Source organism: Falco biarmicus, chromosome 4, assembly GCF_023638135.1.
Source record: "Falco biarmicus isolate bFalBia1 chromosome 4, bFalBia1.pri, whole genome shotgun sequence".
Lineage (NCBI taxonomy): Eukaryota > Metazoa > Chordata > Aves > Falconiformes > Falconidae > Falco > Falco biarmicus.
Window position 1 is genome coordinate 88,339,850 of NC_079291.1, and position 14,115 is coordinate 88,353,964.

Genomic DNA, 14,115 nt, shown 5'->3' on the forward strand with positions numbered 1-14,115 from the left:
TTCATTTCTCATGCACTCAGTCAGGTTAGAGAAGGACATTTGAATATTAGGATGATTTTGAATATTAGAGGTGTCCTAATGAAGGAACTGTGTTGAGAAAAACCATGCTGGTTGTTTTTTCAGCTGTGTACACTGCTCTGCTACATACATAATTTCTCCTGGAAGATTCCTTAAAAGTGACTTTGAAAATTTTGTTCCTGGTGTTTGACTTGTTTCTTTACGTGGAAAACCAAAGCAGTCTAAATACTGCTTTTCTAAAATATTACTGTTATTTACTATTTATTATTGTACAAAAGAGAGTTAAGATTCTCTTGTCTCAGATTTGCTTTTCTTAAAATTCTGCTCTTCTATTTGATTTTTTAAAACCATCATAAGAACTGAATTTTCTGAGAAAATGGTGTAATATATTTTGTTAGCAAATATTCAGAATTTTTTATTGAAAGGTTTTAAAATTTTCTGTTTTTTCATTATGTAACAAATGTTTAGGTTAACCACCCTTCTGTTTTGTTTAGATATACAAATCTACAAAGTGCAATGACATGCGCCAAACAGGTTACTGCCCACGTGGTCCATTTTGTGCGTTTGCACATGTTGAAAGTAAGTAAGAGAACGGTTATTTTGTATCAGTGTTCATAAAAATGAACCATCATTTCTAAGCATCAGTAGCAGGAGTGACTTAGCATCATTAATTTTAATGCATAAATGGTATTTGATGTCAGTTGTTTTTAGAAATTCATTCCATGTTTTCTAATACTATACCATGGAAGCTTGCATCATTTGCATCAAATTTGCATCAGCAGTAAAACAGGAGGTGCTTTTCTTTACAAATGCAGCTTGTACCTGTAACTTCTTAAGCTTGATTTAGCAATTGTCTACACACATGCTTGACTTTTCAAAATATATTAGCTGTCCTATTGAAACCTATAGTAAACTTCTCAGGTAAAAGTTAAACATCCTTGCAAGTATTTGCAGAACTAGGGCCTTAGCAAAACTGAAATAAACTGCAGAGAAAATCATGTGAGCTGTCCTCTTTCCTCCATAGCCCAAACACATCTTCACTGTACTCAAAACTGTTATGTACAGAAAAAAGGAAGAGGGACTATTTTTTTTTTTTTTCCCAAGAGAGCACTCAGTTCTTCAGTATGCAACTATGCAGATGAATTCTGGGTATGCATTCTCAGATTCTTTTTAACAGTAATATCAATTTAAGTTACCCCTACACAGTTCCGGTACTCCAGAATGTGAAGTGAGCAGTTGCTGCCAGAACTATTCATGCCTCCTTTTCAGTTGTGATGCAAGGCAGAACTTGAAGCATTTCTATGTAACTGGTTTCTTATAGGTTATAAATCTTTTCTTTTTTGATTACGTAGGTTTTGCTTGATTACATGATCAGTAAAAACTCGTATTTATTTTTCAAAAATTAAAAAAAAAAGTCTGCTCCTTTCCTACTTTTTGCCTTCTGCTTCTAGAGCTGAGAAGAGGTATTAGAGACCCTACCTACTTTGGAAAGCTCCAAATTTCTGCAATTAAGTAGTATTTATCTTAAGATTCTCTAATGATAAGTAATGGCAGTCTCCTCTCTCTGTCTAACCTGTCTAGGCAAATGTGATGTTCTAGACAACCGTTGTGTCACTTGCTTACCCAAGAGACTGTCAGTGAATGGAGTCAGTTTTGCTGCCCACAGCTCTTGTTTCTGAGAATCTGTGGTATGGTCAACTTGTCTTTTAACTTCTGTGGGATGTTCAATTTTACTTTTCCATGTTTTTTTTACTCAGAGAAGAGGAAGGGTAAAACACCTCCTGTGTTTATTTCAAGAAGCCCATTATTCTAAGACCTAGCAATTCTTCAAAACATTATGACAATGAAGTCAGTGTTGACTGTTCCTTCATGTCTGAAGCAGCTCACTGCCTTCACTTTCATGTTGTTGGGGCTGTCTCCTTAATCAAGTCCTTCATAGTTTGCCAGTGTTGCCAAGTACTTCTTTGACTCAAGAAAGTCTGAAAATACAAATTTGTTACAGAAGTAATTTATGGCATTGGGTTTGCTGTCTCTTTGTATGATAGCTGTTTTTTCTTTTTGAAACAACTGAAAGAGAGTGTTTTAAACAAATTCGCGGCATACATACGGCATGGTATAATTGTGACATGCTACAAAACTCCTGTGAGAGCAGACTACATATTCTCTGTTTTCTTCCTTAGAGCATAATGAATGCTGCCTCCCTTCTTGCCTCTCCAGCATGGAGAGTGTACAGGATAAACTCAGCAGAGCTCTTGGACATTGCGGTTCTTTTGAGACCTCATCATGATCTACTTCTGTGTATCTTCGTCATTAGTATCTTTTAACAGTCCAGTTGATGCTTGATTCCTGTGAGAGGAATCATTCTCACAGGCAACTGTCATTGACAATAACCAAGGTTTCCATCTCTAAGGAAAAGTTAAGCATTTCCCAGGCTAAAGATAAAAAGGACTGAAGGAGAGTCCAAACTTCATAAGATAGCATGCTGATCTTATTATCCCTAAGGGATACCTTTCTGATCTGTTTCTAATCCTTCTACTACCCCAGTCCCGTTCTTCTACTATGTAGGATGAATTGTTATATTAAAAATTTCCAGAGCTCTGATAGAATTCCTGAGACATTGAACATGTTAGCAGTGACAGCTGAGAAGCAGCAGCTTAAGTTTCTCCACATAGTTGCATTAGACAGAATTTTAGGTCTATCAGAAGAGACTTGTATGACTCAACCAGCATGCTCTGGAACTCCTTAGGCTGCATCATCTGGAGTGAAAACTGTATAAGGGAAATCTTGACAAATGAACTTGTAATCTTACAACAGTACCCACCCCCTGTCTCTGGCAGTCTGAATAGTCCATCAGAATTTAGGGTTTTGATTACTGTCAGCAAGAGTGCCTTTCTGCTGTTGGCAACAGCTTTAAGCTGAGTTCAGCAGCTCTGACATCCTGCCTCCTGCATCTGTAAAATAAAATGATTTATGTCCCTTCCATATGAGGGAAGGGGGCAGAATGGTTTCAGAGCTGTAGTTGTCATCATCAGTATAAAAAGTATGACACTCTTGGTTCATGGATCTCTTTGAATCACAAATTATGGGTGTTCTCCATACAACTTCAGTGAAGCCCTAGCTATGTGGGATGGGTAGAGGAAGATATCCCGCCATTCATACATGTATCTTACCATTTTTTATCATTCTATGTGAAATAATTTGTGGAAGCACACATTCTCTGTAATAGCGTTCCTGGTCTTCCCTCAGTGACTTCCTCAGAACCAGCTGACCGTTTTTTACTCTTCTCTCCCTCCTTTGTGAAGGTTATGAGGAGTATTACTATTCCTCCAAGACTGCTTTTTCCTTGAGGCCCTGGCTGCAGATAGTATTGTCTTATAAATGTCACTCATTGCTTTTTTCCCCCACTCACTGAAGCCCTAGGTCCAGTGTACTCCCAAAGACGCTTCGTGATGACACAAAGGAGGACACCCAATCCTGAAAGGTAGAGAAGCAGTGCAATCTGACATATCACCCTGACATCCTTTGCAAAACAGAGAATAGCTGGGGTACATTGAGACACTTCAGTAACAGACTCTTAAAATAATGAACACCTCTCTGTGGCACTCATGTGTCCACTGACTGCCTGACTACAACTGACACCTTAACAAAAAATAGAAATTTTTTGAAACAGAAGCACGAGCAGGCTCGAATCCGCTGGTAAGAATTTGGAAAAACTTCAAAGGACACATCTCCTGTACAAGAGCTTCTGTTACTGAAGACATTTGCTTCCAGATTGTTTGTCTGAAATCTGGTCTCCTATTGGTGCCAAGATTGCAATAATGAAAATCCTTACTCCTGACTTCATGACAGATGGGATTCCCCAGGTCAGACTTAGCCTGACTGTGGTAATTGTTACGTTCATAATACTCAAGCCTTGTTAGTGCACATTCTGAAGAGGCTATGTAGCAGATAAAGTTTTATCTCAGAGAGAGTACAACTCTTAGTTGTACATAGCATCCTAGGCTACTGATGCATAATCCTTGAACCACCACTGCACTGGCATTGGAGAGCTGAAGGGTTTTTGAGGGCTCTATCTTAATCTCCATGAGCTTTAGTGATCTCCATGAGATAGGCCACCATGTGAGACTGTTGCTTTTCTGTCTGTTGCAACCTTCCATGACAGCCATAGGTCTTGGAGAAAATAGTTAGGCTGGGAGAAGTCTACATGGTAGAGTTTGCAACTTTTTTTGTGCAGCTGGCCATGGTTGTTTTTTGTTTATTCTTGGAACAAATCAGAATGATGTAGAAGCACACATTCTGAATTTTTTGTGTCTGTGTGACTTGCTATTCCGCTTACTGGTAGTAAGAACTAATCACGCTGTTCTCCCTAAATACCTTGGAAAGAGAAAGGAGAGATTATTTCTCTTTGAAATGTTTGGAAGGCAGTTTTATACTACCCTTTTAGGATCGTATGACTACTTACATTTACTTATAGAATATTGGATGTGTATGTGGTTGTGTCAGGGAAAAAAAGCTAATGAAGATTTAAGGGAGAGCATGAATCAGATAGTACTTCTGTGACAGCGTGAGGGTTGACTGGACATAAGGTGGCTGGCTGTACTGCTCTGGGCAAGCAGCTGTACAATGAGGGGATATGTAGTGAGAGCGAATTACAAAAGGTCAGTGCATCTGTTTCTACCTTCCCAACTGTTCTTTGCACTCTCATTCTGTAGGCAGAATGGCAGAGGTCTAGTGACACCATTTCTGCAATTTCTGCAATCCCTATGGTTTCTTTTTTTCTTTTTTTTCTTTTTTCTTTTTTTTTTTTTTTGGTGTGGCAGGACTGGACTTGTGAGTATAGGGGTACTTACTAGTAGCTTTTTCCTTTCTCTTTTGTGAGCCGTGTCCCTGGTTTTGTAATTTATGCAATACTGGAAATGTTTGGTAAAGCATTGGACTATATAGTAAGAAGGCAAACACTAGATACAAAGAACCCCCATTGTCAGAAACAATCTTCAGCTATGCTATCTCCTCTAAAGAGGTGTGTCTATGTATCTCATACTCATTCTGGTTTCTACTGTGGCTTGCACTTTTGTACACTCTCAGAGCTACTTACTGTTTCTGCTAGAGAGAAATGTTTAAATCTGATTTTTAGCTGTAGTTTATCATTACTCCTTCAGAAATGCAGTAGTGGCTAAAGATGAAAAAAATCTTGCCGTACCTGTAGAACATATTAAGAGATTTTGTTCTCAGTCCTGACTTCTTTACTTTGATGTCTTGTGTGTGTGGATTATGAGGTGAGGAATGTTATTAACTGTAATTGCTTACTAAAGTAAACATTTTTTATTAACGCATCATTTGCCTGTAAAACTAGAAGTCTCAATCTTGATATATTGCACAGTTAAAGAATCAAATGTCAAAGATGTTTAATAGTTTAACAAAGTAGCCTTTGGCAAACTGCGAAGTAATTGTTCAGTCACCTTGAGTTGAATTTTCTGGTATGAAAATTAACAAGTCATTGGTCATAATTTACGTATAAGTTAAGAATGAACTTTCTTAAAGGTTATTGTTGCTTTTTAAATTAAGTAGTATGAGTCCCATGTTCTCTTCACATTGTTTTATGATTTAAGTCAGTTGGTTCTAGACTGGAAAAATAAAGAACCTTATAATTATGATACTATTGTTGCATTTCCAGTCAGGAGTTCTAAAAATGTTATCTTTAAGCCCTGGTATGATAGAGATTCTAGAAAATAAAGCAAAATCTAGAATACTTTAAATATATTAATTTCAATCTACTTCCCACTAGTTTTGGTAGAGCAAGTAAATAAGAGTATCACATGTTGGTAGCCGCAAATATGTAATGGTGAATTGTATTATTCTTACCTTGCCTTTATGCTTATATTAAAAGAAAGAGATTTCTTGTGTGTGATTGTTGTTTCCACATGATAGGTGCTGTGTTTGGTACTAGGTATGTAATTGTTAAATTCACACAGCTAAGTATCAAATCTGTGTGTAATTTGTTGGGGATTCCTTCAACAGAGGACACCATGAATGTAGTCATACTGCAAACTGGTTGTCAAACAAAGCCAGGCGCTCACCTGTTTTCAACAGACAGCGTAGGAATTGCAAATGAATGGAGCAGCAGTCTTAACTCCACAAACAGCATTACAAATAGCAGTGGGCAGTCTGGAAATGTAAGTGTAAATAATTCTGGAAAAGTTACTAATAATAATCACTGTGCCAATATACAATGTTTATTTTACTTCTTAAATGTCTGGTTTTTATTTATTTGTACTTCAGCAAAAGAGAAAAAAACAACAGCTATAGCAAATATCAGGCAGTAATATTTAACTAGTACTTTAAGCCTAAATGGAATGTCTGCCTTTGGCACCAGATTTAACTATGTATTATTTGTGTTTTCTGTTCTTGTTTTTTGTCTTTAAATGCAGTATTTTGAATGCTACGGAGAGGAACATAATTGTTAATCAAATGCACAACTGTAGGACAGCTTAATTTACATGTCTCTTTTTTCTATAGGAAAGGTTTTATTAATGGAAGATCTTGCCTGATTCCAGCCCTCTTCTCTGCCCTAATTTGTTAACATTAGGAATGAATTGATGTCCTACCTGAACATGCTTTATACCTAAAACGTATTACAATGGTGCAGTATATGTAGTGTGTTTGGTAGTAGAAGGCTGTTTGATTACAAAAGTGATAAATGTAGTTTATATTAGCAAATTCTATCAGTTAAGGATGAGGGAGAGAAAGGACAAAGATACATGGCAGAGCTTTTACTGTCTTCCTTTTAGTATCAATTGGAATGGATACTGTTGTTAGATTTTATGTTTGTTGCAAAATAATACATAGCAATAGTGACATCTCTTTCTTTCCTGACTTGTGTTTTTCTTTACCTCATTTGCAGAGTCGTAAGTACATACACATTCTCAGAATTTTCACTTCTAGCTTTCCAAGTCTGTTGATCTATACTGTTTGATTAGAAACTAGATAAAAGGACATATTTTAAACAATGTTTAAAAGGAGTTGCCAATAAATAGTGCAATTGTTAAAACTCCTGGGTTTCTTTCATGCAGCTTCATATTGCTGTCCCGTAGGTTGAGAATAAAGATACCAATATGCCTGTATTTTATCTTTGGTTCCCAGTGCAGAAGTCTGTTTCTGTATATGAAAGGTTCTGAGAGAGGGTCTGTCTTTTTATTTAGGAAGCTAATTTTGTTGTTGCCAAGGTTCTGAAGCTTTCAGGAGACTCATAAAAGTGTCTCTTCTCCCAGAAGCTTCTTAGCCTTTCGTGAATGTTTTAGATACAGCTGAAAACAATAACTATTCTGATACATCTTCCAGCTATGGGGAATCTTCCATATACATGCATTTTTCTGTTAGTCATTAGTAGTTTGATGAACATTGTGTATATTTTCCATTCTGTGTTCAGTGAGTCTCTGCCTGCACTAGTGTTCAAGTGTGAAAATGGAAAAGTTGACCCTGCTCCCTTCCCCATATTTTCTACTTGAAGTTTTATTGCAAGTGGCCACCTTTTTTCTGATATTTGGCAAAATATTCTTTCACTTGACTTACCTGCAGCATTGTTCAATGCACTTCTGTTGTCTGGTTCTTTGAATGTTCAGTTCCTGATTTTTCATTAGCAGGTTGGTCTTCTGTATTTCCGTGTTTAGTTCTTGAGGTTTTTTTGCTAGCTTGCTTTCACCTTCTGCATCTGCTGTAAACTGCTGAATTTTAGTATTTAAATAATCAGTCTTGTTTCCTTCTTCCCCCCATTTTCTCTAACCCAGCAACTTGTTTACATTCATGGTTTGTGTTTTTCTCTGTTTCAATAAGCTGTCTGTCCTTCTGTCCCCTCCTTTGTTTTCATTCTCATCACTGTCAGACACTGGCTCCAAGTAAACTTAATTTTAGTGGGTTTTATCATGATGAAATTGAAATTGGACTTTCTATGCCTCTCTTCCTTTATGTCTTAAAAACAAGATCTCCTTCTTCATCTTCCAAAATTTATTTCACATATTCTGTTACAGCGCACTGGGAGAGTACCCTACTATTTTATTTGCTTCTAGGGGAAATGGATGATGTAGAATCATGGAATCAGAATGTTTTGAGTTGGAAGGGACCTTGAAGACCATCTCGTTCCAAGCCCCTGCCACGGGCAGGGACACCTTCCACCAGACCAGGTTGCTCCAAGCCCCATCCAGCCTGGCCTTGAACACTGCCAGGGATGGGGCATCCTGTGGATGGGCAACTGTGCCAGTGCCTCGCCACCCTCACAGTGAAGAGTTTCTTCCATCTAATCTAAATTTACCCTCTTCCAGTTTAAAGCCATTCCCCCTTGTCCTGTCCCTACGTGTCCTTGTAAAAAGTCCCTCTCCAGCTTTCTTGTAAGACCCCTTTAGGTAGTGGAAGGCTGCTATAAGGTCTCCGCAGAGCCTTCTCCTCTCCAGGCTGAACAACCGCAACTCTCTCAGCCTGTCTTCATAGGAGAGGTGTTCCAGCTATTTTCATGGCCTTCTGTGGGCTCGCTCTAACAGGTAGTGCTTGAGAGACCTAAACTCAGTTCTCTGCTTGATCAAAAGCAAAAAATTCCTCTTTGACTGTGAGCAGGTTGCTTAGGTCCCCATTTCTAGAATGTGGCAATACTATTATTGCCAAATTCTATTATATGTGGCAATCTAACGAATTGCCATATTTATAACAAATTATAGCAAACTGTAAATATTAGAAGAATGAGTCCATTAAGATTCTGTATGATCCAGGTTGATAGTGAGGGAGGCTGTAAAACTGTTTTTAAATACATACCTTCTTATCTCACCGATACTGTGCCCTGACGTCTTCATCGAAGTTGCTTTGTCAGTTGGACTGCCATCAGTCATTCTTCTGCTTTATCCTTCGCTTACATTTCAGTCAGGAAATAATCTACTTTTCAGCCTTCTTTGGTAAGTGTCAGTTCAGTTTCCATGAAGACCTTCTACATACATCTGTTTCTTTACCCCCATGTTCTGTCTTCTGGTTTGAAGCATCTAATATTATACTTTTGTCAGTCTCATCTCATCACGTGATCTTTGATAGTACTGTTCTTCTCCAGCCTGAGCTCCCTTTGCTTTGTACTCCACCAGCTGTATCATCTAAATGTACTTAACCTCCACGGTGCAGTTTACACAACGTGGTACAGTATTTCCCTTAACTGTAATTTTTCATTCTGATTAGTACTGCTTGTTTCTCCACACTCGCCATTGCCTCTTTTCTTTCTTTTTGTTCTGTTGCTCTAGCAAGTCCTACATTGGCTTTTGTGGCATACACATTTTTTTCTCATATTGCGTCAGAGCTGTGAAGTGCCTCAAGTGAGATTTGGAGTCGTCTTACGCATTGTAGCAACAAATTCACTCATCCTCTTCCCAGTCCTTTGTGTCTTCTTTAGGAGCTGCATTTGCACCAGCAGCCTTCAGTTCTTACTGCTTGCTCTTAACCATTACTACTCTTTTGTGCTGTGCTTGGTGTCATCTAATTGCCAGAAGGAGCACTCCTTCTTACTCCTTTTCCTACTACTCCTGGTTTTATGACATAAATTTTGGTTTTTTCAGCCTTTATTTAACTTTAAGAGGGTCTTCCTTATCATTAATCTGTTGCACTGGTAAAATTAATGTAGCTGAACTCCTCATTATGGGAAATGACAGTAGATTAGGTTTATTGAATATTTCTGTGCATGTAAGTCTTGAAATAGCGTGATCCATGTTTCAGATAACATTGCTTGCACCATTTAAACTTGGATGCCCTACTTGGTTAGTGAAGTTGGTTGTTACCACTTCTTCATATTTGCTTGTATTTCCATTATTTTTTGCATGTCCTTCCATGAATCTTTACCTGTGTAATGTTTCATCATCCAGTACTCTTTAAGCACCCATTCTCCTCAGTCACTTTTACTGTCTACCCCTTTCCTCAGTCACCTTTGCTGAAAATACCTCTGGCATGCAGTCCTTTGCATCCCATACAGATGTGTCATACTCTGCCACGAGCTTCTGCCTTACCTGAATTTTATCCCTTCATTTCAAGTGTTCTCATTTATATTCTGCAAATATATTGCAATTTAACATACCCAAATGGTCTTCTATGTTGGTTTTTCTCATAATGCCCTAAGAGTTGAATTAATCAGGCTGTCTCAGTGCGTGCAAGCATAGTCACAGTTGCTGCTTTATACACTTTCTCTAGCTGATTGATTAGCTTTCCAGTGTTATTACAGCAATAGAAAATATATATGATTTTGAGAGACTTTTCAGCCAAAAAAATTCAAGAATCTTATCACCTCTCTTGAAAACACACTCAGTCATGGGTTAGGGCTATACTGCTGATCTTCTCCATACATCAGGTCTCTTGGTTACTGGTACCAAACTGCAGTGTACCTAAGTCAGGTGATGATATGCAGCAAAGGCCTAGCTGTATGATAAAATCGGTCTGTAAATATTGTTCAAGTTTGTGGCACTGCAAAATTAATAGGAAAACTTGCTGTTTATTCTGGAGATGAAACAGGAGATACATCAAAGATTAATTGCATTTATCAATTGTAGGATATTTATGTTAGCCATTCTAGTTCAAAGTGATAAATCATAGTTTCCTTTTAAGGAGTAAAAGCACAGAAATGTTGGCCGTGATGTCATTATGCCTGGAGTCTGTGATGTATTTAAAAGATTGAATATTTGCATAGGATATATGTTGATTGCAATGAATGGTGATGGGATAACCAGCACCATCTTTTTTTATCAAAGATGTGTAAGTACTTGATCCTGTGTTCGAGTTAGCACAGTTAGGAAGACAGTGCTTGTCAGCTCAGTTGCAGTAAAGATTGTGTGCTTTCATAGGTCATCCTGATTGCAGACTCAGTGCTAACATTCTGTTGCCTTCATTAAGCCTCAAGTTGTCTGTTTTACTTCATAACTAAGATGGCTTGACTGTGTGCACAGGATCAGTTACCGCACTCATTTGGTAAAGCATAGTTTATTAAGCTGTGATAATGCAGCTGAGCATGATTATGTGTTTATAGTCTAAGTCTTAACAATGGTGATGAATCATGCTTCCTTTACTGTGGTATTGGTGTTCTGAGACAGTGAGGACATAGGAAGTTAGTTGTTGGAGAGCAAAATTAGTTTTACAGCTTAATTAAAAATACCATGTTTCCTCTTCCTGTTGTCTTCCCCTCCACCCCTGACAAACGTAGGCAACATAACAGACATTTAAAGCCACAAAATTGAACACAAATCAAGAAACTCAAGAAGCTGCTGTTTTCCTAGGAAATATAACTAGTTTTATAGGTGTGTTTCCTCATTTTCTTTGTAGAAGTTCAGCTGCAAGCTAAAGCCTTGAGTAGGCAAGAACCAAGGGAAAGAATGTATCATTTGTTCTGCATGCTCTTTTTCTAAGCAGTTTAGCTGTGGTGAAGGTGACAAATGATTTCTTCGTAAGAATCTAAGAGGCCGAGATCTGTGAAGTTACAACATTGTGAGGATGTGACCCTTGTTAAGGCAAGCTTGACATCTTTTGACTTGTGGTGTGTCAGAAATGTGTAGGCATCCTCCTGTAGCATTGAGCAAAGACATAAAGTTGAAAAAATTCTTTTGTAACCTTTGTGAAAGTGAGAGGTAATCTGAAAGGTTTCAAAATGCAGTGTTAATCTTAAAAATGAATCTGTGAAAATTTACAGCTGAGCCTCTGTAGAGTAAAGAATGTCACCAAATACTGGTCTTTAATTAAAGTAGACTATATCCTTAGGGCTTGAACCTTCCTGTGCTTATGTCTTTGACGATACAGCAAGCAGATTTCCATTTTTAGTAGGGATGCATTGCTGAAGAGTATTTAAATCTGCTGGGCCCTTATCCCACACTCAGAAAATCAATGCTGCAAATTTGAAGTTACATTTGTAGAGCAGTTACAAAGATCATGTTGAAGGCTTCCTCCAGAGCTGAGGCAACTGTGTGAATTCTAGCTTCTGTTATTTGTACTTCTGTCTTAATAAAGAAGACACCCTCCTCCAAATTAAAAAAAAAATTAAGACTAACAATTGGCATAGATTTTCCTAGCATCAGCAGTGCAGAGGACATTGTTCTTGTTGCACTGATACCAAAATGCAGGTTCTGCAACATTGAAGAACAAAAAGTAAGCACTGATAGTTTGCCTTCCCCCCTCTTGCACTCTTTTTGTTTCTGATACTAATATCACACTCACTTTATGTTAGTACTGACATTTGACTTCATGTTAACTGTGAATCACAAGTCCCTCTTGATACAAAATATATGTTCACTTACGATCTTGACATAAATACTGCATTAAGTTGTATGGCTTTTTCTAGTGATAGGTTTCCTGACATTTCCCAGATGTTCTTTGTATCTTACTCTGTGCAACGAGCGTGAGAGATGCAAGAGCGGTATACTGTAGCAAGCCATAAGGGATGAATGAATATTTGAGAATAAATTATTTCTTGCCATGTGACGGCAGTGTGACTTATCATAGTTCTCTGTGCAGTCCACCTAGCCTTGAGTCATAGGGGAGATGAGCTTAGAAGCCTGGACAAAACCAAAGAGGGTCCTGATCAGTGTTGACATTTTGGGCCAGAGCATCTTCACCAGTCTTGGAGGAGTCTCTGACAGAGGAATGGAGTTGGTCTGGAAAATCCTCCATTTACTTCCTCTGCCTCAAGAATTATCTTTGATGACCGTAGATAATGCCCAGAATCAGGTATTCTCCCGAAATATTACCTCCTCTTGCCTCTTGGTAACAGGATATTAGTCTGTGAACCCAACAGGGTATTTCTTATGTTCTTATTAGAAGGATAAAAATACAGTATAGGGGCAGACAGGAGATGAAATCAAAGAATCATTTAGGTTGGAAAAGACCTTTTAAGTCCAGCAAGTCCAGCTATAAACCTAACACTGCTAAGGCCACCACTAGATGTCCCTAAGTACTGCATCCACATGTCTTTCAAATATCTTCAGGGACAGCTGACTCCACCACCTCTCTGGACAGCCTGTGCCAGTGCTTGATAACCCTTTCAGTGAAGAATTCTTTCCTGATATCCAATTTGAAGCTCCCCTGGCACAACTTGAGGCTGTTTCATCTTGTCCTATCACTTCTTACCTGGGAAAATGAGACTGACCCCATATCACTACAACCTCCTCTCAGGCAGTTGTAGGGAGCAATGAGGTCTCCCCTCAGCTTCCCCTCCTGCAGACTAACCAACCCCAGCTCCCCCCGCCGCTCCTCACAGGGCTGGTGCCCCAGCCCCTTCCCCAGCCCCATGCCCGTCCCTGGGGCGCTCCAGCCCCGCGGTGTCTGTCTGGGAGCGGGGGGCCCAGCACCGAACCCGGGGTCCCCGCTGCGGCCGCACCAGTGCCCAGCACAGGGGGACGGGCACTGCCCTGGGCCTGCTGGCCACACGGTTTGGGACACGAGCCAGGGTGCTGTTGGCCACCTGGGCACACTGCTGGCTCATATTCAGCTGGCTCATATTCAGCTGGCTGTTGACCAAGACTTCCAGGTCCTTTTCCACCAGGAGGAATACATTCTAAATAATAACTTCAGACCAAAAAGAGTGACTTTTCTATAGCTGTCTTGTAAGTTGAGGCTAGGTTTGAAATTGATTTTTTTTCTTGCTTGTCTGTTTAACCTACCATGGATATTACATGACCCATTTTCTTTTCCTGCTTTATTTGTGTGGGTTCTTTGTATCTTCTTTGCGTGTTGAGTCACACAAATTTTGTGGTGCTGTGTAATCCAGTTATTAAAACTAAACTAACTTCACTTTTCTGAAAAATATTAATGACGATGTAGAGGCTGTCTCTGTCTATTGTCATCCTGGTGGGCTCTTCAGAGATTAAGACCAAAAGCCCCAACATTCATGTAATCAGATAATGCTGCCTGCATCTTTGGGGGTTGAGCAATTGTTTTAGTTTAATATAGTTTTCCAGAGCAAAACTACACAAAATTCTAAGCTCTTAATGCTTACAGCTATATATACACATTAATACCACCGTTAATACCTGCTCTAACTAGAAGAATCACGTGAGTGGCACCTTATGGTCTTACCTAAGTCTACATACCTGATATCATCTG

The 14,115-nt window shown here is 38.9% G+C and overlaps 1 protein-coding gene across 10 annotated transcripts in view; it reads left to right on the forward strand.

Annotated features, from left to right (window-relative positions):
* UNKL (unk like zinc finger) overlaps nt 1-14,115 on the forward strand; it is a 60,302-nt gene that overhangs the window by 19,514 nt on the left and 26,673 nt on the right. For 7 of the 10 annotated variants that reach the window (XM_056337124.1, XM_056337129.1, XM_056337126.1 and 4 more), the window contains 2 exons: nt 513-597; nt 6,037-6,191. In XM_056337124.1, coding sequence (XP_056193099.1) covers nt 513-597; nt 6,037-6,191 — 240 coding nt within the window. The remainder of the gene's footprint in view (nt 1-512; nt 598-6,036; nt 6,192-14,115) is intronic. The other 3 variants (XM_056337131.1, XM_056337132.1, XM_056337133.1) reach the window with 1 other exon arrangement.